A 24651-nucleotide genomic window follows, 5' to 3' on the forward strand; every position below is an offset into this window, starting at 1 on the left:
AGAAGTTTTATACAAATCACCTCACTGAATCCTCGAAGAATACTATGAGGTATTATGAAGACATCTATGGAAATAGATGAAGACAATGAAGCTCAAAAAAGTATACCAACTCAGCTCAAGTCACACAGATAAAAAGTGACAGAGCCAGGACTGGTGTGTCTGACTCCAATGCTGAGCTCTTTTTGTAATAACAAATGAGCAACCATTAGAATTTTTAAGTATTTAGGAATGGGGATGTAGGTCATGGTAGAACACTTGTTTAGATGCATTAACCCTGGATTTGATTCCCAGCACCACAAGAAAAACTTTTAAGCATCTAAAATTTGGGGTTTGTTTTTGTTTTGGGGTTTTCTGTTTTTTGTGTTTTTTTTGAAATTTTTTTTTGAAGTTTTTTTTTTTTTTCCTTGATTTGTTTTAAAGAAGATTAATGTGGAAATGGCACAGCACAGCAGGTAACAGCTCTGGTCTGGAGTCAGAACACCGGCATTTAAATTCCTACTTGCTGGCTACATCACTTTGAACAAGTAATTAGCTTCCCTAAGCCTCAAGTTTCTCATTTGTAATATTGGGATAATAAAAGTACCTACCTCATAGGTTGTTGTGAGGACTAAATGAGATAATCCATGAAATAGTGCTGTGCACAAGGACTGGCACCTAGTAAGCACCCAATTAATGTTCCCTTAAGAAGAAAAACAAAGAGGGATTGGAGGGGGCAAACCTGGCAGAAGGATCAATCAGGAAATCACATCAATACTACAAAGGCAAGAAGCCCTAAAAATGGAAAAAAGGGAAAAAAAAAAAAAAGAAAGAAAGAAAGAAAGAAAAAGAAAGCAAATATAAGAGGTATTTCTATGAAAAAAATCTACATGATAGAAAAACCAAAAAAGATTAACTTAAAAAACTAGCATGTATATAACAACAACAAAAAAACAGCATTAAGTAAAAAAAAATACAAAACCAACATAGATCATTATCAAACAAAAAGAAAAGTCTTAAACAGAGTGTTTGAAAAAATTTAAACTATAGTAGAAAAACAAACAAAAATATGAATGAACAATAAATATAAGAATAAGAATTAATGAAAACTCATCTATAAAAATGTTTACTATTTCTCTTTATAAAAAAACACAAATTAAGGTACAATTTATTACTATCAAAATCTTAAAACAATTCTACATAATGCTGAAGAGGCTGTAGTGAAAGGGCTACACTTATTCAGTGCCAGTGGTATTACAAACCTGCATACCTCATTGGTGGGCAATTTAAGCAGTGTATCCAAGAGTCGAAAACTGCTCTTACCCTGTGACGCAGAAAACAAAATTTTGGGACTAAGAAAAAAAAGCCAAAAGAAAGAAAGAGGCTATTTTTACCAAGGTGTTCTTCACAATGTTAATTATTCATGAGAAACTTAGATAAATAAGTTACAGCACAATTCCTCACTGGAGTCCTGGAAAACTGCTGAAAATAAACAAAAGGTTGTAGAACACTGAAAAACTGTTTATGTCATATTAAGTTTAAAAAGCAGAATATAAAATGTCATCAATGCTATTATTCAAACTACTGAAAATATCAAATGTTTATAACAAGGTCCTCAGAAGATCCTGAAAAGAGAAATAAGTTATTTGTTAAGATATATAGTTTTCTTATGGTTTCCTGCTCCTATGTTAATGTATATTCAACAAATTTTAAAGACACCAAAATTAGGAAATAAATGTTAAAGTCACTTACAAAACTACACACCATCATTTCTGAGCACCAAGTGTGTTGTAGAAACCTGGTTTTCTGCACACATACCAAAATAGAATAGGTAAAATATGCTCACATCACAGTTCACACAATGACTAAAAATGGAAGTATATCATGTATTATCAAAACCTTCAAATCTTCATTTTATACTAATCATGGTCAATAACAATACTAAATATCATCAAGTCATTTATTCATCCAGTCAACTTTATACAGTCCCTCGGTCTGCAAACATACTTCTAAATAATTTACTAAGACTTCACCAAGAAAAAAAACTCAGTCTTCAACCAAAAAGTCCTATAAGATATATGCTATTATTTTTTTATTAACAGATTAGAAAACAAAAGACTTGAGAGGTCAGCAGAACTGAATTGAAACCCAGGCCTCTTGAGTCCAAAGCCAATGTTCTGAAACAACACTACTTGCCTCAATTCTTATTAATCAGCTCTTATTTCTATAATTATAAACAATTACCTAGTCACTCAATAAATCTCTGCTAACTTCTATTATGGGTCATTTGCTATTTCAGGGGTTAGGAATATAAAAGAAAAATAAAAAGTTTTTAAAATCTCTGTCTTCATGACAGAGACACTGGCTCTCAACCACATATAATTTTGTCTCCCAGGGGACAAATGACAACATAGGGAAATATTTGTGATTGTCACAACTAGGGGTTGGGGTGCTACTGGCATCTAGTGAGTATAGGCTAGGGATGCTACTAAACACCCTATAATACACAGCAGAACCATTTACAATGAAGAGTTATCCAGTCCAAAATGTCAACAGTGCCAACCGGTTCTAAAGGAAAGATTAAAAAATAAAATGAAGAATGATATCTATACATGCATCTTACATCTAGAACTGTGCATTTCTTAAGAGGAAAAATTTTGCTTTATTCTTCTTCTTATTCCTCATAATACCAAACGTAGTACCTTGCCCATGGCAGGTGCTTAGAAAATGATGAACAAAAGGGAAATAGGACAGTTACTTTACTATATGGCATATATATGAAGTCTTCTTATAAGACGCAAAGGGTTCAAACTGAACTTTTTCTCACCTTTGAAATCACATTCAGAAAGCATCAAATACACTACATCAGGATCCAGATCAGAAAACATCTCTGAGATACTGGTGAAGAGTTCTTCCTGATCAGTGTTTGTCTCACACACGGAAGGAAGGGTAGTGGTTGACTCCTCATGACTAGCAAGACTGGATACGACAACTTCCTTAGAGTTTGCAGTCTTCCGAATAGGATTTCCCCCAAGATTTTTCCTTTTCCTTGGCATTCTGACTTCCAAAACTAAAATTTTTCCCTTTTTTAAAAAAATTTAAGATGTTTGATATTAAATCATAATTCAAAGAAAATAGCGTTAAAAATCTTGCACAATCCAGTGGTAATAGGACCTAAAATAGAAAGCAAGTAAAAACACTCAGGCTATGTAGTTATATTTCTAAAACTGGAATGACATTATTATTTAATGCTAAGAAAGTACCATCGACTCTGGCAGCAAAGCCAAAAAATAGTCAAACAATTTCTCTGTCCAAAATATTTCAGTTTTTCCAGAATGGAACATGTTAAATAAAAATTAAGATATTAACAAACATAATGTATTTCAGAACAGTGAATACACTGTGTGAAACACAGTGACTACACTGTTTTAATACCATTATTTCATTTAAACACATAAAACGGCATCCATAAATACAATTATGATGCCTATTGAATCTACACTCAGATGTCTAATAGGCATCATAAACTAAACATGTCCAAAACTGAGTTCCTGATCAAACCCTTTGAACCTGTTCTTCCCAGTCTTTCCCATCTCTGTTAATGTAACTCTATCCTTCTAATTGCTCATGTCATAAATCTTGGAATCATCTTTGATTCCTCTCATCCCACATCCAACTGGTAAGCCAATTTTGCCAAATACAACCCACAAAATGTATCCAGGATATGATCATTCTTTACCATCTCCACTGCTACCACCCTAGATTCAGCTATCTCAGACTCTCTCCTGAATTAATCAGACAAATCAATCTCCCTGCTTCCACTCTTGTCCCTTCAGTCTACTTAGCACAGCAGGCAGAGTGGCTCAGTTAAACCCTAGGCTGGATCATACCCCTTTTCTCCTACACTATCCACCAGCCTCCTGTCTCAAGATGAAAGCAAAGCCCTTAAAATGGCCTTAACCCAGACAATTGTTACCTCTGTACTGTCATCTCCAGATCCTCCTTCCCTTGCTCATGCCATTCCAGCACACTTAGCATCCTTGCTTTTCTTCAAATACATCAGCCATGCTCCCAAATAGGAACATTTACACCTTGGTTCCTAATAACTACTTTTTACCCCAGGTACTTATATATTTCCTCACCACCTTCTTATCATTACTCAAATGTTACCACCTCAGAAACTCAAGTCCTCTAATTCCTTTCTCTTGTTGATTTTTTTTTTTTTTTTGCCTAAGACTAATCTTCTAACATGGCTTATGTTCTATTAATATTGTGTTTACTATCCACAATCCAGTAAAGTGTAAGCTCCACAAGGGCAGTGACTCATGTATTGGGAATAAAACTACAGAGAATTTACTTGTTTTCTCTGCTTGGATGTAGTCAATAAACACTTCAGATTTAACATATTTTCCCCAAAATCCACTCTCTGGTCTAACTACCATCATCTACCATTTTTGTCTCCTAACTAATTAGGATTCTTGTCCTAACTGGTTAGCACCCTTGTCCCCTAAAGTCTATTTTCAACCTACCTGCCAGAATGATCTTTAGACAACCTAAGTCTAATTGAATCAGGATCTGTTTTAAATTCAAGTTGTTCTCCATGTCACTTGGAGTAAAAGCTAAAGTTCTTTCAATGGCTTACCTCCCTGCTGACTCTTAATTTACTCTTCCCAGACATTTGCATTACTAACTCCCACACTTCCTTCAAGTCTCTGTTCAAGTATCATATTCAATGATTTTTTTCTAATTGTCCAATTGAAAATCAAATACCCAACTCCCTCTGCCCCAATCTCCTCCCTTCCTGCTGACCACCCATTGCCCTTGTCACCTTCTAACATACTATAAAATTTACCTTTTAATTAAATTTGTGTCATAGGCTCTCCACCTTCCAGAATTGCACTGTCAATATGGCAGCCACCAGCCACATGTGCCTATTTAAATTTAAATTAATTAAAATTAAATAAAATTACACTTTTATATCTTAGATATAAGTAGAATGCAAAGAAATTACCAGAGACAGAAAAAAGAGTAGGGAAATAATGATAAAGGATCAATCCACCAGGAAGACACAGCAAGCCTAAATGTCCACATACTCAATAAGAGAGCTACCAAAAAGATAAAGAAAAAACTGATAGAACTGAAAAAAAAAAAAGACAAATTCACTGATTCAATACTGCTCCAGTAACAATTTACACAATTAGACAGAAAATCCCAAAGATACAGAATTCAACAATACCAACAATTAAGAAATCTAATCAACATTTCTAGAACATTCCACCCAACAACAGCAGAATATATATTCTTTTCAAATGCCCACAGAACATCTACCAAGACAAACCATAACTAAGCTACATAACAAATCTTACCAAATTTAAAATAACTGAAAGCATACAATTTGTTCTCCACATAGAATCAAACTAGAAGTCAACAAGTCAAAGGGTAACAGAAAAATCTCCAATTTGGAAACTAATATTCTTCTAAATAATCCATGGATCAAAGATGAGTGTAAAGAAAAAAATTTTAAATACGCTGAACTGAATGAAAATGAAAATACATTATATTGAAATTTGCAGCACACAGCTAAAGCAGTGATGAAGGGAAATGTATAGTGCTAAATGCATACGTTAGAAAAGAAGAAACACCTTAAATCAACAGATAAGCCCCCATCACAAGAACCTAGAAAAAATAGAAGGAAATGAAAAGAAAGCAACGAAAACAGGAGAACAACAGAGAAAATCAAATTTTAGAAGTACAAACTAGTTAATTAAAATAAATACAATCCACAAACCTCTAGCTAAAAGAGAGAAAACACAAATTATCAATATTAGGGTTAAAAATGGAATATCATTACAGACCCTGAAGATATCAGCAGACTAGTAAACTACAAACATTTATACACACAGAAGTCCAGTCTACCGTAACACACTCAATAGATAAAAGACTTATAATTTACCAGGTGTGGTGACACATGCCTATAATCCCAGGAGCTCAGGAGGCTGAGGCAGGAGGATCATAAGTTCAAATCCAGCCTCAGTAACTTAGCAAGGCCTTAAGCAATTTAGTGAGACCCTGACTCCTAATAAAAACTAAAAATGGGCTGGGGATGTGGCTCAGGGGTCAAGGAGTCCTGGTTCAATCCCTGGTACCAAAAAAGAAGCGGGGGAAAAAAAAAAAACCATAATTTTTAGTTAAATTTAATTCACAATTTTAAAACTAAATACACACACACACACACATATATCTCAGTATTAAATGAAGAACTCTAACAAACATTTTTAAGAAAACTCAACATGATTTCTACACAATCTCTCCTAGGAAATAAGAGGAAGGAACACTTTCAATTCATTTTATAAAGTTAGTACTATCCTGATACCAAAACCAGAGGCTGGGGATGTAACTTGGTGGTACAGCTTGCCCTGCACACCTGAGATCCTGGATTTGATCCCAAGCACTATCAAAAAGAAAAAGCCAAAACCAGACAAAGTCAAAAAAATACAGACCAACTTCCCTCATAAATGTAGATACAAAATTGTTAAGAAAACATTAGCAAATAAAATTCAGCAATATGTTTTTAAAAATTATATACCATGAAGTTTATTCCAAAGATGCAAAGCTGGTTCAATATTTAAAAATTAGTGTAATCTACAATATTAACAGGTTAAAGAATAAAAATTAAACTATATCAATCAATATTGGAAAAAATCTGACAAAAATCAACATTCACTCATAATTTTTAAAAAACCTACCAGAAAAAAAAAAAAAAAAAACAGAAATAGAGGGGCACTTCCCTCAACTTGATAAATAACATCTACAAAAAACCTACAGTTGGCTGGGTGGCCAACCGTAGTAGTATGGTGGCCCATGCCTATAATCCTTGCTATGGTAAATGAGGCAGGAGGATAGCAAGTTCAAGGTGAGACTGAATAACTTAGCAAAACCCTACCTCAAAATAAATTTTTTTAAAAGTTTGGAGATTTGGCTCAAGGGTAAAGGGATTGCCTAGTTTATGCAAGGTCCTGGGTTTGATCCCCAATACCACCATCCACCAAAAAATTTAAAAAAAAAATAAACTTAAGACCCTAGAGTTAACATTATATCTAGTGATAAAATACTAAATGCTTTCCTCCTAAAATCAGGAACACAGTAAGAATATTCACTCTTACCACTTTTATTCAATATATTGCTAGAAGTTCTAGCTTGTAAAATAAGGTATAAAAAAAAAGAAGCATATATAGATCAGAAAAGAAGGAATGAATCTCTCCCTAATAACAGATGATGTGGTCATTGAGGAATCTACAAAATATCCAACAAATAAGTTTAGCAAGGATGCAAGACAAAAAGAAAGAAAGAACACAAAAAATACAACAGTTACCTCTCCTAGCAATGTACATGGTTGCAGAATATTCACAGTCACTCCAAAAAACTATGAAATACTTAAGTACAAATCTAACAAAAGAAATGCAAAACTTTTATGCTGAAAATTACAAAACAGGGATAAAAAAAAAACAAAGATCTAAATTCATGGCAAGACAGCATGTTCACGGACTGAAATGCTCAACATGGCAAAGATGTCAATTCTTCCCATATTCATATACAGGTTTAACACAATTTCTATCAAAACTCAAGCAAGACTTTTTTTTACAAACATAGACAAGATTATTCTAAAATTTATAAGAAAAAGGAACTACAGGGCTGGGGCTATGGCTCAAGCGGTAGCACGTTGCCTGGCATGCGCGAGGTGCTGGGTTCGATCCTCAGCACCACATACAAATAAAAAATAAAGACTTGTGTCCACTGAAAACTAAAAAAATAAATAAATATTAAAAAAAGAAAAAGGAACTACAGCTAGAACAATTTTGAAAAAGAATAGAGTGGGAAGGGATCAATCGACCTGATTTCAAGAGTTCGTAAACAGCTACAGTAATCAAGTCTGTATGGTATCAGCAGAGTAACAAATCTGGGAATAGAATAGAAAACCTCAAAACAGCCAACATATATATGCCCAACTGGTTTTTGATGAAGGTGCAAAAGAAATTCAATGGAAAATATACAGCCTTTTCAATAAATGATACTGGAACAAGCAGATACTTAGAGGCAAAAAATATAAAGCTTAACCTAAGTCTCACACTTTACAGAATAATTAACTCAAAATAGATCACAGATTTAAATGTAAGAAATAGTGGGGTGCTGTGGCACATGCCTATAATCCCAACTACTGGGAGAATCAGGCAGGAGGATCACAAGTTTGAGGCCAGCCTCAGTAATTTAATGAGATCTTACATCAAAATAAAAAAATAAAAAAGGCTGGGAGACTGTAGCTCAGAGGTAGAAAGCCCTGGATTCAATCCTGAGCACCACAAAAAAAATAAAATAAAATAAATTAAAAACTGATAATTTGCACTTCAAAATAAAAATTTGCTCCATGAAAAATCCCTTTAAAAAAAGAAAAAAAAAAACTCTCAAGAGGATAAAAAGACAAGCTACATACTTGAGAGAGAATATTTACTTATTACATGTATGACAAGGAACTAATATCTGGAATACATAAAGAACTTATGAAAATTTAACAGCCAAAATAAACAATTCAACTAGAAAATCAGTAAAAAAGGAGAAAATGTTATATGAAAGAAGCATACAAATGGCAAATGAGCAAATAAACAACCTTTGATGTCATTGGCCACTAATAAATGCAAATTGAAACTATAATGACATATTACTTACCTATTAGGTTGGCTAAAATAAAACATATTGACAACATCAAATAATGGCTAAGCTTCAGAGACACTAGATCCCTCCTATGTTGTTGATTGGAATGTAAAATAGCATAGTCACTTTAAAAACATTGGCAATTTCTTAAAAAATTAAATATACAACTACCATACAAGTTGCACTTCTGGATTTATATCCCTGAGAAATGAAAAACTTATTAGCTCAAAACTCCAGGCAAATGCTTACAACAGCTTTATTCATAATAATGTCATTCAATGGGTAACTGGTTAAAACAAATACGATACATCTATTCCATGAAATACCAGTCAGTATAAAAAAAAAAAAAAAAAAAAGACCTGATACATCCATTAACCTATATAAAATTTCAGAGAATTATACTGAGTAAAAAAACCAACCCTACAAGGTCATATATTAAATGATTCCACCTATATAATATTCTAGAAATTACATAATTATAGACATGGAGAATAGATTAGTGATTTCAAGCCTTTCAAAAAGGAGTAAGAGAGGGAGGGAAAAGTAGAAATCGGCAGAGCACAGTGGTGCATGCCTGGAATTCCAGCAATTTGGGAGGCTGAGGCAGAGGACCACAAGTTAAAAGCCAGCCTCAGCAACTTAAGGAGGCCCCAAGTCTCAAAATAAAAAAATAAATAAATGAAAAGGGGTGGGGATGTGGCTCAGTGGCTAAGCTCCCCTAGGTTCAATCTCTCTTACCAAAAAAAATAAATAAAAGGAAAAAGAGAAATGGCTATAAATGGGCCACTTAAAGAATTACTATATCTTGACTATATTAATATTTGTATCCTGGTCGTGATCTTATTCTATATTTTTACAAAGGGATACCATTCAGAGAAACTGAAGTAGTGGGGCAGGGCAAAGAGAAGAAGAAACAGTAAGGACATAGAGTTGAGCCATGCAATAAATATAACTAGACTTAATATCTATTCAATAAACTAATAGATAAACTGGGCTGAGGTTGTGGCTCAGTGGTAGAGCGCTTGCCTTGAACATTTGATTTGATTCTCAGCACCACATATAAATAAATGAATAAAAGAAAGGTCCATCAAGAATTTTTTTTAAGTTTTTAAAAAATTTATATATACACACACTGCACCCAAATAACCACAGTATACGCTTTATTTTCAACTGCACATGAAATCATGCTAGAAATCAGCAGCAAAAATATAATTTAAATAATAATTATAATAATCAGAACCCAATTGCTTGAAAGTTAATTAAGTACAACTCTATAAGTGAGTCAAGGAAGAATTCACTATGTTGATTACAAAATATTTTAAACCAAATACTTTAGTTGTATACCACAGGTTAAGATATTGTAAAGTCAGGCACAAAGACAATATGTAAAAACATGTATATTAGAAAAGAAAAATGACTGAAAAAAATCAATGATAGAAGCATCCATTATTCCCAAGCAATTAGGATAAAAACAGTGAATCAAATTAAAAAAAAAACTATACAGAATAAAAACAAAAGAGCAAATAGAAAACAAAAATACACAAAAGGCAATCAAAATTAAGATGACATTGGGCATGCACCTGTAACCCCATCTACTCGGGAGGCTGTGACAGGAGGACCACAAGTTTAAGGCCCGCCTGGATAACTTAGCAAGACTCCATATCAAAAAAAAAAAAAGGTCTCAAAAAATTTTTAAAGGGCTGGGGATGTAGCTCAGTGGTATAATCCCCCTGAGTTCAATTCTGAGTAATGGGGCAGGGGGAGGGGGATGATAAATCTCAGCCCAAGCAGGCATGTCCAGAAGCTGAGGCGGGGAGATAGATTAAGTCCAAGAATTTGAGTTTAAGACCAACCTGGACAACATAAGGAAGAAAAGAAAGAAAGAAGGGAAGGAAGAAGGAAAGCAAGAGAAAGGGAGGGTGGGAGGAAAAGACTTCTAAGTTCATTTTATGAAGTTAGCCTAAGCTTGATACCAAAACCTTAATAAAGACATTCAAAGAAAAAAAAATATCTAGGCAGGAGGTATACCTCAGTGGAAGAACACTTTCCTAGCATATTCAAGGCCCTGGATTCCATCCCCAGAACCACAAAGAAAGAAAAAGGAAAATTACAGTCCTGTTTCACTAATGAAAACACATGCAACTTTCCTAAATAAAATTTTAAAGTAGAGATAAAAAAATTATATGAGTGATAGGTTACCAAATATCAAAGTTACACAGAAAAAGAATAATGCATCAATTTATTTTTAAAATACAAGATTGTATTAACATTTGGAAATCACTGTAATTCCTGACAATAAAGAAAAATCATATAATCAACTCAATGTATACTGAAAAAGCATTTGAAAAGCCAACATCCCAGTTATGACAACTCTACACAAACTAGAAATAAAATGGAAATGATAAAAACACTTATCAAAAACAAACAAACAAAAACCCTCACAATTACGAACTTGCAGAAAGTTTTCCCTTTATAATCAGAAATAAAACAAGAATTTCTGCTATCACCACTTCCATATTCCATTGTTGTAGAGGTCATACCCAGCACATTAAGACTTGAAAAGGAAGAAAAAGTTGTTAAGAATAGGACATGAAAATACAGAACTACCACTATTTATAGATTTTTGTGTGAATACAAAATCCAAAAGAATCTATACATTAGTAATCAGATAGTTTAGCAAGGCTGATAAGGTGTATTTGTTTATACTAACAAACATCAGAAAACAAAATTAAATCTGAAGGTCAATTCTTATTTTTCCAGATCTATCACAGCAGTACTTCCACACCTGATGGATCATATTCCTCCCTGCTTCTCCATCCTGAGAACTTACTCTCCTCTCCTGAAGACATTGCCACTCTCAGGCTTTTCAACTCAGACTTTCCCAACTCTCAATTTGAAAACTGCTCTGAGGCTCCAATTGAGCCTGGGAGCCTCTTCTTTCTCATTGATCCTCACTGATCCAGACTCATAGTTTTAAACACATCAACCTGCTAACAAATTGACATCTCCAATAATACTTCTTTCCTGACTCTAGACATCAAACTACCCTCTGAACACTTCTACTTTATGTATCTAATAAACCCAAATTAGGCATGTGTAAAAAGTGATCTGATCCTCCACTAAAGAACTGCCCTAACTAGTCTTGAAAATCTCAGCTAATGGAAGTTTCCAGTTGCTGAGGCCAAAAAGCCAAGAGTCATTCTTGCCTCCTCTTCCCCTCACACCTTACATCTAATAATCACTTAGCAAATCCTGCCAGTTCTAACTTCAAAATACAATTAAAATCCAACCATTTCTCACCACCTCCACCCTACCTACCTGGTTCAAAAGCAGCAGCATCTCTCATCTGATTTTATTTTTAAGTATATTAGCTCCCAATTATCTTTTTGATACCAGTTTTATTAAATATAATATATAAACTATAAAATTCACCATTTGGGGTTTCTCTCTCTTTTTTTTTTCCGTGTTTGTGTGTGTGTGTGTGTGTGTGTGTGTGTGTGTGTGTCTGTTTTGCAGGGGATTAACCCAAGGCCTCACACATATTAGGCAAGCACTATCACTGAACTACCCTCAGCCCAAAATTCACCAAATCTGAGGTACACACAATTCAGTTGTTTTCAGTATATTTATGGAGTTGTACAACTATCTCCACAACATAATTTCGGAACATTCCCATCACTTCTAAAAGAAACTCCATATCCTAAACCCTGGCAATCACAAATTTACTTTCAATCTCCGTAGACTTGTCTACTGTTCTGGGCATTTATATAAATGGAATCATACAATGTAATCTTTTATGAGTGGCTTCTTTCACTTAGTCCAATGTTTTCAGTTTACCCAAGTTGCAACCAGCCTGTATCCTTCATTCCTTTTAGTGCTAAATAATATTCTACTGTATACCACATTTTACTTATTAATCAGTTAATAGATATTTGAATATTATGAATAATGTTGCTATGAATATTCATGTATTAGTTTTGTGTGGACATATGTTTTCATTTTTTAGGTACATACCTAAAGGAGGAATTACTAGATCATATGGCACCATAAACAAAAGCTTTGGTTGATTAGTTAGTTGAGGATTGAACCCAGGGGTGCTTTACCACTAAACTTCTACCCCAGTCCTCTTATATTTTATTTTGATATAGGGTTTTGCTAAATGGCTGAGACTGGTCTCAAACTTATGATCCTCCTGCCTCACAGCCTCCCAAGTTGCTGGGATTATAGGCCTATACCACCGTACCTGGTTCTGTATTTAACCTTTACAGAACTACCAGACTTTTTTCCAAAGGAATTGCATAAATTTCAGTTTCTGCTAGCAATGTATAAGGATTCCAATTTCACTACATCCTTACCTATACCTGTTATTACCCTTCTGTTTAATTATGGCCATTCTAATTGGATCTAGCTTTATCTAGTTGGTTTTTATTTGTATTTCCCTAATGACTAATGTTTTCTACCACAATTACAGATGCTTATTGGCACTTGTATATCTTCTCTGAAGAAATGTCTATTCAGATCATTTGCTTGTTTTTTAATCTGAAATTTGAATCTGAAACCAGATTTGTCAGATTCCATAAAATACAGTATCTCTTTAGATTCTAGATGGAATTTTAGGCAGCCATTAAAGACTATATTTTGAGCTGGGTCCCTTTAGTCCTAGCTACTTGGGAGGCTGAGGCAAGAGGACTGCTGAGTCTAGAAGCTTGAGGACAGCCTAGGCAATACAGAAAAACCCCATCTAAAAAACAGAAACAAAAAAAGACTATGTTTTGGACAATATTTAATGGAAACTTTATTAAAGGCAATGTTAGAATACAACCTTCACAGACACCCAAATGGGACTAAATTACACAAGAATGGACCCCCAAAAAAAATTATAGGTGATTTTATTTTTTACATACTACTTTTGGATTTTTCAAGTAATCTATAACATATACGTTTTTCATATCACGGAAAAAACAATCACTATCATAAACTAAAGATGAGTTTTGGACTTTCCTTTATGCTTACTTTCACCAGTGTACAAATTATATACCTCCTAACACTCTTTTCTTTCATTTTGTCTGTTGGTATTAAAAAAAAAATCTAAATATATAAGTAATCTGAGTATCCAACTAATGTTTTGTATAGAGAAAAAAAATATGATATATAAAACATACAAAGCTGGCACTACCTCCCAAACACCATTTTTACTCTATATATCCAATTTATTTAAGTCCCACTTATTCCACTATAAGTGATGTTCATGTTTAACTCTTATACAATCTGATATTACATATCATCACTTTTCCAGGAGAGTCTAATATTAAGACAAAAGTTTAAAAAAGCATATACAGTTTCTTCACATATAAACCTGACCTTAATTGAGTATCCTAAAAGGATATGTAAAATAAGAATGAGTAAGGTTTGATATATTTTAGAAATATACTCATATTAGAAAATGGCTCATATAAAGAACCTAAAAGCAGATAATTATTAATAACAATACTATGAACATAAATTCCATATATACACATTCTCCAAACCCTTCTACCTGTAATATTCAATTTTAAACTGATAGAGAAAACAACTGATAAATATTTACTCCCTGATAATCATCATAGCATTCCAGCACAGTAAGCAGAGGTCTTATCAATTCTAGTTTTGTTTGTTTGTTTGTAGTACAAGGGATTAAACCCAGGGGCTTGTATATGTTAAACAAGTACTCTATCACCAAGCTACACTTCCAGTCCTTTTAAAATTTTGAGACAAGTTCTTGCAAAGTTTGTCCAAATATGCTGGGTGCAGTGTTGTACATCTGTAATCTCAGCTGTTTGAGAGGCTAAGGCAGGAAGACTGTGGGTTTGAAGCCAGCCTGGGCACCTGAGCACCTAAGCAAGACCCTGTCTCAAATATAAAAAATGACTAGGGTTGAGTGTAGTGGTGCAAGCCTATAATCCTAACACGTTGGGAGGCTAAGACAAGAGGATCATAAGTTTGAGGCCAGTCTCAGCAATTTAGCAAGACCCTATTTCAAAATAAAAAGGAAGAAAAAGGGCTGTGGTCAAGTGCCCTTGGATTTAATCCCCATCACCAAAAAGAAAAAAAAAAAAAAAAGGTGCCCAACTACACTAGAGTGAACATAAACTCTATAGTGGTATGGGAATGGTCAATATTGCCATTAAAGTGGACGTACAAATAATACCACTTTAAAAAAAAACCTCCAACTAAAAATCTCATCATCAACACAAAAAATTTCCCATAAAATTTTATGAATAAATCTGTTGTTACATGTATATATTGTCAGGACCAGTAACTTTAAATAAACTTACCATTGTCATTGTGAAATAATATGCAAAAAATAATATATTTCTATAACAAGAAAGATGTTCTGGTGGCTGGAGACACAGAACATTTGCCAAGGACGCAAATTGGATTGGGCTCAATCCCCAGAACCACACACACATAAACCAAAAAAAAAAAAAAATTCTATTTAATACTCATTATCAGACATTTAGGAAAAACAGGCTTAAAAAATTGATACTAACAACCAAATATGAATAATAAATTAGCTTTTTAAAAATCATCAAAATACAAGAATATCATCAAAAAATTCCCCTATAAAGTATATATAGGATCCAAATACACCATGATTCCAGACAGATCAGAAATCTCCCTCAAAAACAAAGGCTACCAAGAACCAGCACAATCCATCTTTACTAAGGGTTAGGTTACCTAAAAGATGATTTCAAGTGTATTGTATGATAAGGGTAAAGCAGATACCAAAATCTCATGAAGGTACAAAAGGCATGTCACTACAAAGACAATATTTACCAAAAAAATGTAAACAATCACCTTTAAAGATATTTATATGTCATAAGAACTATTTCTTATAACTGATAATTGAAAACATCCTAAACACTGATGGAAATGAGTATGGTAAAATTATAGCAAAAACATCCTTTTAAAAATTATGCAGCAGTTAAAAAAAAAACACAGAGGTGTGTAGAAACCAGACAGAGCTCTGAGACATGTTGCTAAAGGTAAAAACCAGTTGCTGAATAATATGGTTTTCGTTTGAAGAAAGGCAGGAAGATGGATTTCTCTATAACCCTTCAATATTTTCTATAATTTTTTACCAATTATTGTAACACTAGCCTTGCTTAATGATTTTAGAGCCTTCCATTATTAGCTTTACTGACATTTTTTTTTCACTAACATGTTTTCTACATGGTTTGTCTTCTCAGTCACAAAGGAATCTGAGATGTTATAGGAAGATGCAAGCCCAGCTTCATCTCCGACATTGTGGAAAGAGACTATACATCCTGTGGCAGAGCCCCATGCTCCCCTACACCACTTAGACAGGGCTTGGAGAGAGTGACCTCCCAGGATGTCTACACTGGAATCAACTTACAATTTCATCCATATATGTTTGTCTTCCCAACTAGCTATATTCCTTGAGAACACAGATCATAACATATACTCCAAACTAGCACTTAGCATAGTTCCATGCATAAAATAAGCCACAAATAATTATGGATGGCTAACAATATATAAAATATAAATAAGCAAGAGTGGCATTTTAGAGATAGATAAACTAAAATACTCAATAAATAGAAAAACTGGGACCACATTTAGATTCTCTAAGATGTTTTATACAACCACTAGCTCCTTTAGGAATTCTAGTAAAACAAATCCATGATTTTTTTTCCTTCTCATGAGACATTGTTCTTTTAATCATTCAACTATATAAATGAAAGCTTGAAAATCTACATGTAAAATACCCTACAATTTTAATAATACTTACCGTCTATCTGGCATTGATGCTATTGACATGCTTAGTAAGACCACAGTTGATACCTGCAAACTCTACACCTCTTCCTGTTATCCAACATAAAGTCTTCTTACTATAAAATAAAATATTATACATTAAAAGCAAACTCATATCAAATTATAACCTTAAATGAAATCAAATCCAAGAGAATGTTTATAATGTAAATATACATGACATTCCAAAGAGAAAGCCATAAAAAGAAAGACTTCATTCACCACCAATGGAAGGGTCTATTAGACTCCGAAAATGGTTATATAAAAAGAAAGAATTAGGCATTTTTTCTGCCTTTTTATGAAGAATGATATTTCAAAGTAATAAAGTAGACCTAGTTGATGAGGGAAACCTTTATAGAGGCTAGCCTAATGCAACGTTGTTAAAAGAACAACAAAATCCAAAACAAATCACCATTTTGTAACCCATCATTCTGATGATCACATAATCACTGATCAAGAATCATCAATAAAAAGAGAATAAAGAAGTCCCTGTTTTATTGTATTATGTTAGAACTGTTAGTGTGTCTGGCCATCAGCCAAGCTCCTAGGCCTCTCCTCTGGCTCCTCCTTCTCCTCACTTCAGTTACTCAGGGCTGGTCTGTCCCCTAGTTCTATGACTGGTCTAACCTGTTATCTTTTCATCTGTTAAAGAGGAGAATGAAAACAATGAGAACAAGACAAAAAACAAAATCTGTATGCCAAGGTTTTTTTTTTTAATCACTTGTTTGTAGTTTCACAAATAAGTGAAAACAGAACCTCAAAAAAAAAAAAATCATCAATGAATGTATTAGGTAAAAAAAAAAAAATCATTATTAGGTGAAAAGCTAATAGAAATTAACCTGATGAGCAGGGGATGCAGCTCAGTTGTAAAGCATTTGCCTGTATACATGATGCCCTGAGCTTAATCACCAGCACAGAAAAAAAAAAAAGACAAAAAGAAAGAATTAATCTGGTGCCAAATTAGCATACAACAGATTACCTGCTCAATGCAAAAAGAGAAATATAACTTGACAATGAAAAATCAATGTCACTACCTGACCCTGATGACCAGATAACATTATAAAAGTACAAGATATTACATGCCTCTTAATATGAAAGGCTATTAAGTACACAGTATTACTAAATGAAATACTCTTCTCCAAAACATGTTACCTAAATCTACTTGTTTGTAGTTTCACAAATAAGTGAAAACCTTTATATCTAACTCCCAGTTTACAAGAATTACAGGGAACAGAGAAAGCAGTCACATTGCATCATGAGGAAACACTCCAGCAACACAAATGTAATATGGTCTCAACAGAGTTATCAGGTCAGTATCACAGAGGAAGAAAGGAAGGTAGAGGAGTGGGTGGGAGAGTAAGAAGGACAATTCGAACAACCAAATACAACTGGTAGCAGTTGATTGAAACCTGGTATTTAAAAAAACAAAACAAAAAAGCAGCAATTTTTGGAACAATTGGGGAAACATGAATATGGTATGATTAGTATATATGAAGGAATTATTGATAATTTTACTAGAATGATAACAGAAAATAGAATATGGTTGCCAAGGGTCAGGGGGAGGGAGAAAAGAGAAGGTGTTCAATGAATACAGAGTTTCAGTTTTATAAGATGAAAATGTGCATATAGTTAGCAAGACTGTACTGCACATTTTTAAATGGTTAAAATAAGCCAGATGGGGATGGCACACACCTGTAATCCCAGCAACTCAGGAGCCTAGGCAGGAAGGAGCTCATTGCAAATTGAAAGCCAGCCTCAGCAGCTTACTGAGGCCCTAAGCAATTTAGTGAGACCCTGTCTCAAAACAGAAAATAAAAAAGGCTGAGGTGTAGCTCACTAGCTCACTGGTAGAGTGCCCCTGGGTTTAATCCCCAGTACTACACCACATGCATGCACACAAAAAAAGATTAACATGTAAAGAGTTAATTACAAAGAAAAAGAGGTGGTGGTTTAGCAGGGAAAGAGAATGTTCACTTCAGAGAAGTAGAGTTAGAAACAGAAAAGAAATTCACAACAGAAATCCTGAAAAATGAAAAATAAATTTTATTTCATTGCAACTACACAATTAATTACCAACTTTGGATCCCCTAACAAGTAACTTTACTAGATCTTGATAGCTCTGAAAATGATATGCAAAATTTACTCCATCTGTTACTTTGTATTCCTCAATAAGAATGCAAATATCATATCCATCCATTCTCCCTATTCAACTTGCCCCCTACCTAGGGAGCTTTCCCCCATTTCCCCAGGTACTCTCTATTTCACCTACACCTAATTATTTGCTTCCCTCATCAAGTAGGCCAGTATGATATCTCTGCCTCACAAATGCTCTGTCCAGAAGTCCCTATCCCTCATCCAACCAAAGTTGTACTCCTGGCTCAATTAACTTTACTTCAGGAAAGTTTTCGACTCTCCCAAAATCTGACTAAGCACTTTAAGCTCCTACTGTACTCTATGCATACCTTTACCTTAGCACCTTTATATTTATTTGTTTAGACTACTAGCCTAAGCATCTTACAGATATGTGTCTTATTTAACAAATGAGTTCAACAAACAATTATAATATGCTAACACAAACCAAAATGCCAATTTAGTTCTCTAAAATATTGTATTTACCATTTCAATCCCCGGAATACTCAGGTCCATAAAACAGAGCATCTTCTTCCTACAAATTAAGTACCTACAAAGATAAAATTCATAATCAGAAGAGTAATTATGAATTAGAGGACTGGAGCTGTAGCTCATTGTAGAGCATTGCCTAGCACATGTAAGTCACTGGGTTTGAGTCTCAGCACCATATATAAATAAATGAATAAAAAATAAAGGTCCACCAATATCTTAAAAAATTTTTTAAAAACTTACACACAAAAAAGAATTACAATGGAGCTGGGCTTGGTGGTGCACACCTATAATCTCAGAGGCTTGGGAGGCTGAGGCAGGAGGATCATGAGTTCAAAGCAACCTCGGCAAAAGCAAGGTGCTAAGCAACTCGGTGAGACCCTGTCTGTAAATAAAATACCAAACACGGCTGGGGATGTGGCTCAGTGGTCACGTGCTCCTGAGTTCAGTCCCCAGTAACAAAAAAAAAAGAATTGCAATGGAAAGCCAGGCATGTTGGTGCACGCCTATAATCCTAACAACACAGAGGAGGAGGTAGAAGGATTTCAAGTTCAAAGCCAGGGCAATTTGTGAGGCCCTAAGCAACTTAGCAAAACTTTGTCTCAAAACTTAAAAGAGGGGGGTTGGGACTAGGCAGTTAAATGCCCCTGGGTTCAATTCCCAGTACCAAAAAAAAAAAAAAAAAAAATTAGAATGGAAGCCGGGGACAGTGGCACACATCTGTAATACCAGAGATATGGGTGGCTGAAGCATGAGGATTGCAAGTTCAAGGCCAGCCCTAAGCAACTTAGTGAAATCCTATCTCAATTTACCTCCCTCCTTTGTTATAACCTAACCAGTAAAAATAATCAATCTCAATGTGATAGGAGAACAGAGTCCTAGGAAAATAAACTGGAGGCTCATGTAATAATCCAGATATATATCAAAGAAGACTTTTTTCATGGAGGTATTGCCCAGAACTACAACCTGAAAGACAAGTATGAGTTAACAAAGCAAAAGAGGAGGTAAGGAGAGATCTAGGTAGGTATTCAGGCAGACAAGCTTCTGTACTAAGGCCCATATATTTAATGAACTCAGTATCTTAAGGGAGAAATGCAAGTAACTGAATAAGACTAGCATATTGAGGGCAAATGGAAAAAGTGACAAGAAAATGAAGACTGTAACTAAAAGCCAAATCATGAGGGTTCTGAAAGCCAAATCAAGTTCAGACTTTATCACTGCTTTCATTGAAAGCAATGAAAATCCACAAAAAAAAAAAAAAAAAAAAAAAAGATTTTAAGTAGAGTGTGTTAAAAGAGATGACTCTAGCTACAGTTAAGGGGAAAAAAATTGATTGCAAGACGAGAAGCAGGGAGGACCAGTCAAGAGGCCACTGCAGCAACCCAGGTGAAAGATACCAACCATGAAATAGGATGGTAGCAGTAGAGATTAAGAAAAAGAACAGGGCTGGGGATGTGGCTCAAGGGGTAGCGCGCTGACCTGGCATGTGTGCGGCCCGGGTTCGATCCTCAGCACCACATACCAACAAAGATGTTGTGTCCGCCGAGAACTAAAAAATAAATATTAAAAATTCTCTCTCTCTATCTCTTTCTCTCCTCTCTCACTCTCTCTTTAAAAAAAAAAAAAAAAAAAAGAACAAATTCAAGTGACTATTATAAAAGAAAAAGAATACAATGGGGTTCAATGATCAATTGGAATGTGAAAGAAGAAAGAGAATAAACATTAGAAGAGCTAAGAACATACATAACTAAGTGGTAGAACACTTGTCTAGAATGCACAAGGCCCTGGGAAGGAAAAACTAACTACAAAGTAACAGCAAAATTAAAGAAAAATATTTTCAAGAAAAAAAGACACTAAAAACCGTATTTTGGGGACTTGCTCAGTTTTAAGAAAAAAGAGCTTGATCCAATAGATGATCAAAGGTTATAAACATTTAGAAAAAGGTTATATACATTTAGAAAAACAGGATCCACCATTAGTCTAGTGAGGTTTAGTGAAACTGGTACACCCAGGACCTGTTCTCAGCCAAGTGTTAACAACGTGGGTTCTTTGATCCAGTAATTCCATTGATTAGTAGTGGGTTCTTTGATCCAGTAATTCCATTGATTAGTAGTCATAAAAATCTAGTTAATTTAAGATGGGCCAAGTAGCCCACACCTCTAAACTCCAGCCACTTGGGAGGCTGAGGCAGGAGAATGGATACTTAGCCAGACCCTGTCTCAAAATAAAAATGGCTGGGGGTTGGGCTGGGGCTATAGTTCAGTGGAAGAGCATTTGCCTAGTATGTGTGAGGCACTGGGTTCTATCCTCAGCACCACATAAAAAAATAAATAAAGGCATACTGTCCATCTACAACTACAAAAAAGTTAAAAAAAAAAAAAAAGGCTGGGGGTGTAGCTCAATGGTAAAGTGCCTCTTGGGTTCAATCCCCAGAATGTGGGGGAAGGGTAGAGCATTGGGCTTCAATCTCTTAATTCCAAATGTAAATTACTTTTAAAGGCATATAATAGATATTTACTGTTTCACAAAGCAAACTCAGTTTCTTCCCAAATCTTAATGTTATTTTGTATATAAAAACTGAAGGCCTGGTGCAGTGGCACACGGACACATAATCTCACCAACTCAGGAAGCTGAGGCAGGAGGATTTCATGTTGGAGGCCAGAGTAACCAATCTAACAAGACCCAGTTTCAAAATAAAAAACAAAAAGGTTAAGGAATGTAGCTCAGTGGTAAAGCACCCAGTTCCTGGGTTGGGGAAGGTGTCAAGGGAAGGCAAAGCTAGGTAGTTATTTTCTAAAATTCACATTGACTAATAAACTGCATATCAAAAGATATGCATAATCATGAATAATCATAAAGAAGGGAAGGTTTCTTTGTTTGTTTGTTTGTTTTTGAGACAGGGTCCCCCTGTGTGGCCCCACCAGGCGTTTACCCAGGGTCTCAAACATTGCATCTACCTACAGGCCAAGCTGGGCTTGAAAGAGAAGTGTTGTAAGGAAAATAATTAGCATTTTTTAAAAGAAATGTTCCTGCACTTATACTTATTTAACTTCTATAAGACACTGTGCCTACTTTAATGCACTTTAATGAAGAAAAACATGCCTTTATCATAACTCAAGTCATTTTTTTCTTTTTTTTAATATTTATTTTTTAGGTGTAGATGGACACAATGCAGTGCCTTTATTTTTTATGTGGTGCTGAGGATCGAACCCGGGTCCTACCCATGCTAGGAGAGCGCTCTACCGCTGAGCCACAATCCCAGCCCAAGTCATTTTTTTCAGTACAGTTCAGTACTCCCATTCTCTCCCCTTCAAAGCAACTAAAATCAACAGGTGCACTGATACTCGCAAGTACTGTATGATGATTTGTAGAGTTGGGTTTTTTTTTTTGTTGTTGTTGTTATGATTGTTGTTGTTGTTGTTGTTGTTCTACAGGCTAATCATTTTTTCTTTAATTGTAGCCTCCCTGCAGAAGAGCAGCCATTTCTTTGCTATTCTCCCACCACCTCCAGCATAGCACCTATCCTCATATAGCACTTTAAAAGGCTCTGGCATAGGAACCAAAAATCGATTTAATTCTGACCTATAAAAAGGAAAGATGCAAAAAAAAAAAAAATGAACCACGCTTGCCAAAACACAAAATACACGTTTACATTTCTTGAAGCGTGTTAAGAATTCTTCTGGGGAAAACTGAGGTTAAAGGGGTGAGTTACAAAAGAGAGATGGTTTGAGAGAAAACACAGGAAACAATAAAAACGGGATGAAAAGGTTGATATTGGCCACAAAAGATAACCGTTTTTGTTTTTTAAGAGGAAGAAAAGGCAAGTGGAAACCAGTCATATTGTTTTCTAAGAGGCCAGGTTCATCTTCTAGATTTTCTCCTCCGAGCTCAACCAATCCCCACCTTTTCTGAGTTAACCAGTCTCCAGGCAAGCAGCGCTTCTTGATTGGCTTAAAGATGTCGAGTAGAAAAGCCAGCCAATCCTGCCTTCAAGTCAGAACTGTGCTATGGAGACATTACAACCACTGCATGGCGAGAATGTGTACAAACCTGTCGGTGCTACAAAGATCTGATACTAGTTCTAAGAGGGTTGCCGAAGGGAAGATTCTTCAAAGCCAATACTGACCATGATCTGACATCTACAATTTTTCATTCCTCTAGCTCTCTTAAGGGAAAAACTCTTGTAACCAAAAACGAATGAGAATAAACAGTGTCCCCGGTGAGATGACTCACTCTATCGAAGTCGGATTTCCAAACCGAGAGCTGGGAAAGGGTCCCGAACAGAGAAGAGCTCGAGAATGGTCCCAAAGTTGCGGTGGGGGTGGGGAGTGGACGTGGATCTAAGACGCACAAATACTAGGGAAGGGGAACGTCTCCCTGCAGAATCCAAAACCCTTAGGTGTAGAGTGAGTGGCTGTGTGTTTGGATTTGGAGAAGTGAGTAAATAAACAGCTCTGCTAGGACTACGTGCTCGGGAAGGTGGCCTCAAGTTCCCAGAAGGCTCCGCCTGGGAAACACCGAAGGCGCGCGGAGGGGTGCAAGGTCAAGCCCCGGCGGAATCGGAGGGGGTGACCTGGGGGGGCGAGAGGGGCGTGTCTGGGGCCTGGAGGCCCGCCAGGCACTGGGAGGCCGGGAAGCAGCCGCGGCGCCCGCCTTCGCCCGGCCTCGGGCTGCGTGCCAGGGCCCGCCTCTCGCCGACGCCTCACTTCCCTTCTGTCCCGCGGCCGGGCCCGCGGGCCGGACAGCCCGCGTCGGCCCCCACGTTCGGAGCTTTGCTTTTAGTCGTAGCGCCACCCGCCGCTGCCTCAGGCCCTCCGCTTCGGCTCGGCACCCCGGGATCCTTTCCCTCCCCGGCCCCTTCCCCGGACCCGCCGCCTACCTCCCGCCCAAAGCCTTTACCTGCTCCTGGAGCGGGCGGAGGGCACCGAAGCCGGAGCCGCGTCGTCGAGTGTGCGACGCGGCACCGCGGGTCCGCAGCCCTTTCCCGCCGCCGCCACTGCGCTCTCCGGCGCCGCGCAGGGCTGGCGAGCAGCTGCGGCCGCGGGGGGGAGACGCGCAACGAGCGCGCGGAGCGGGGAGACACTGCCGCTCTCTGTCCGACCGGGGAAGAGCAGCCTCACAGGAGCCAGCCGCGAGAGGGCGGGTGGGCGGCCGCGTGGGGAGGGGTCTCTAGGAGTAGGCAATGGCTGCCACGTCGCCCAGGTGGATCGCCGCCCTCCGCCTCCCCCACACCCGCCGGCTCCCCGCCGCGACCTCTGGTTCGTTCCGGGGCTCCGCCAGGGCGCGTCGACCCGCCCCGTGGGGCCGGCCCGGGCGACCCGAGCCCGCCGGCGCTCCACCTCTCCCGCTCCCTCAGGAGAGCAAGCCCCGGCCTGGCCGGTTCTACGGCGTGGGGCCCCCAGCCCCCGCGGGCTGGCTCCAGCCTGTGGCTTTCCCCTTCCTAGTCAGGGGCACCGGAAGGAGCAAGCTTCTGTCCATTTATCAGGTTCTGGGGGAAGGCTGGAGCCGTTTCGCGCGGTTGAATGTAGCGACTCGGGGCCA

At 36.7% G+C, this 24651-nt stretch overlaps 1 protein-coding gene and 1 non-coding gene across 3 annotated transcripts in view; both read right to left on the reverse strand.

The window, feature by feature from the left end:
• The window catches only part of N4bp2 (NEDD4 binding protein 2), a 71362-nt gene extending 46994 nt beyond the window's left edge, over positions 1-24368 (reverse strand). The window contains exons 1-4 of one of the 2 annotated variants that reach the window (XM_077803315.1): positions 24010-24368; positions 19108-19171; positions 16472-16571; positions 2804-3059 (exon numbers count right to left, since the gene is read on the reverse strand). In XM_077803315.1, coding sequence (XP_077659441.1) covers positions 2804-3032 — 229 coding nt within the window. In that variant the 5' untranslated portion in view covers positions 3033-3059; positions 16472-16571; positions 19108-19171; positions 24010-24368. Of the gene's footprint in view, positions 1-587; positions 680-2803; positions 3060-16471; positions 16572-19107; positions 19172-24009 lie in introns of those variants that run through there. The other variant, XM_077803316.1, reaches the window with a different exon arrangement.
• On the reverse strand, positions 15882-16067 carry LOC113181982 (small nucleolar RNA SNORA73 family). The gene has a single exon (XR_003300653.2). It is a non-coding gene; the product is annotated as a small nucleolar RNA SNORA73 family (small nucleolar RNA).
• Positions 24369-24651: the final 283 nt, after the last annotated feature.

This window comes from Urocitellus parryii, chromosome 10 (assembly GCF_045843805.1).
Source record: "Urocitellus parryii isolate mUroPar1 chromosome 10, mUroPar1.hap1, whole genome shotgun sequence".
Lineage (NCBI taxonomy): Eukaryota > Metazoa > Chordata > Mammalia > Rodentia > Sciuridae > Urocitellus > Urocitellus parryii.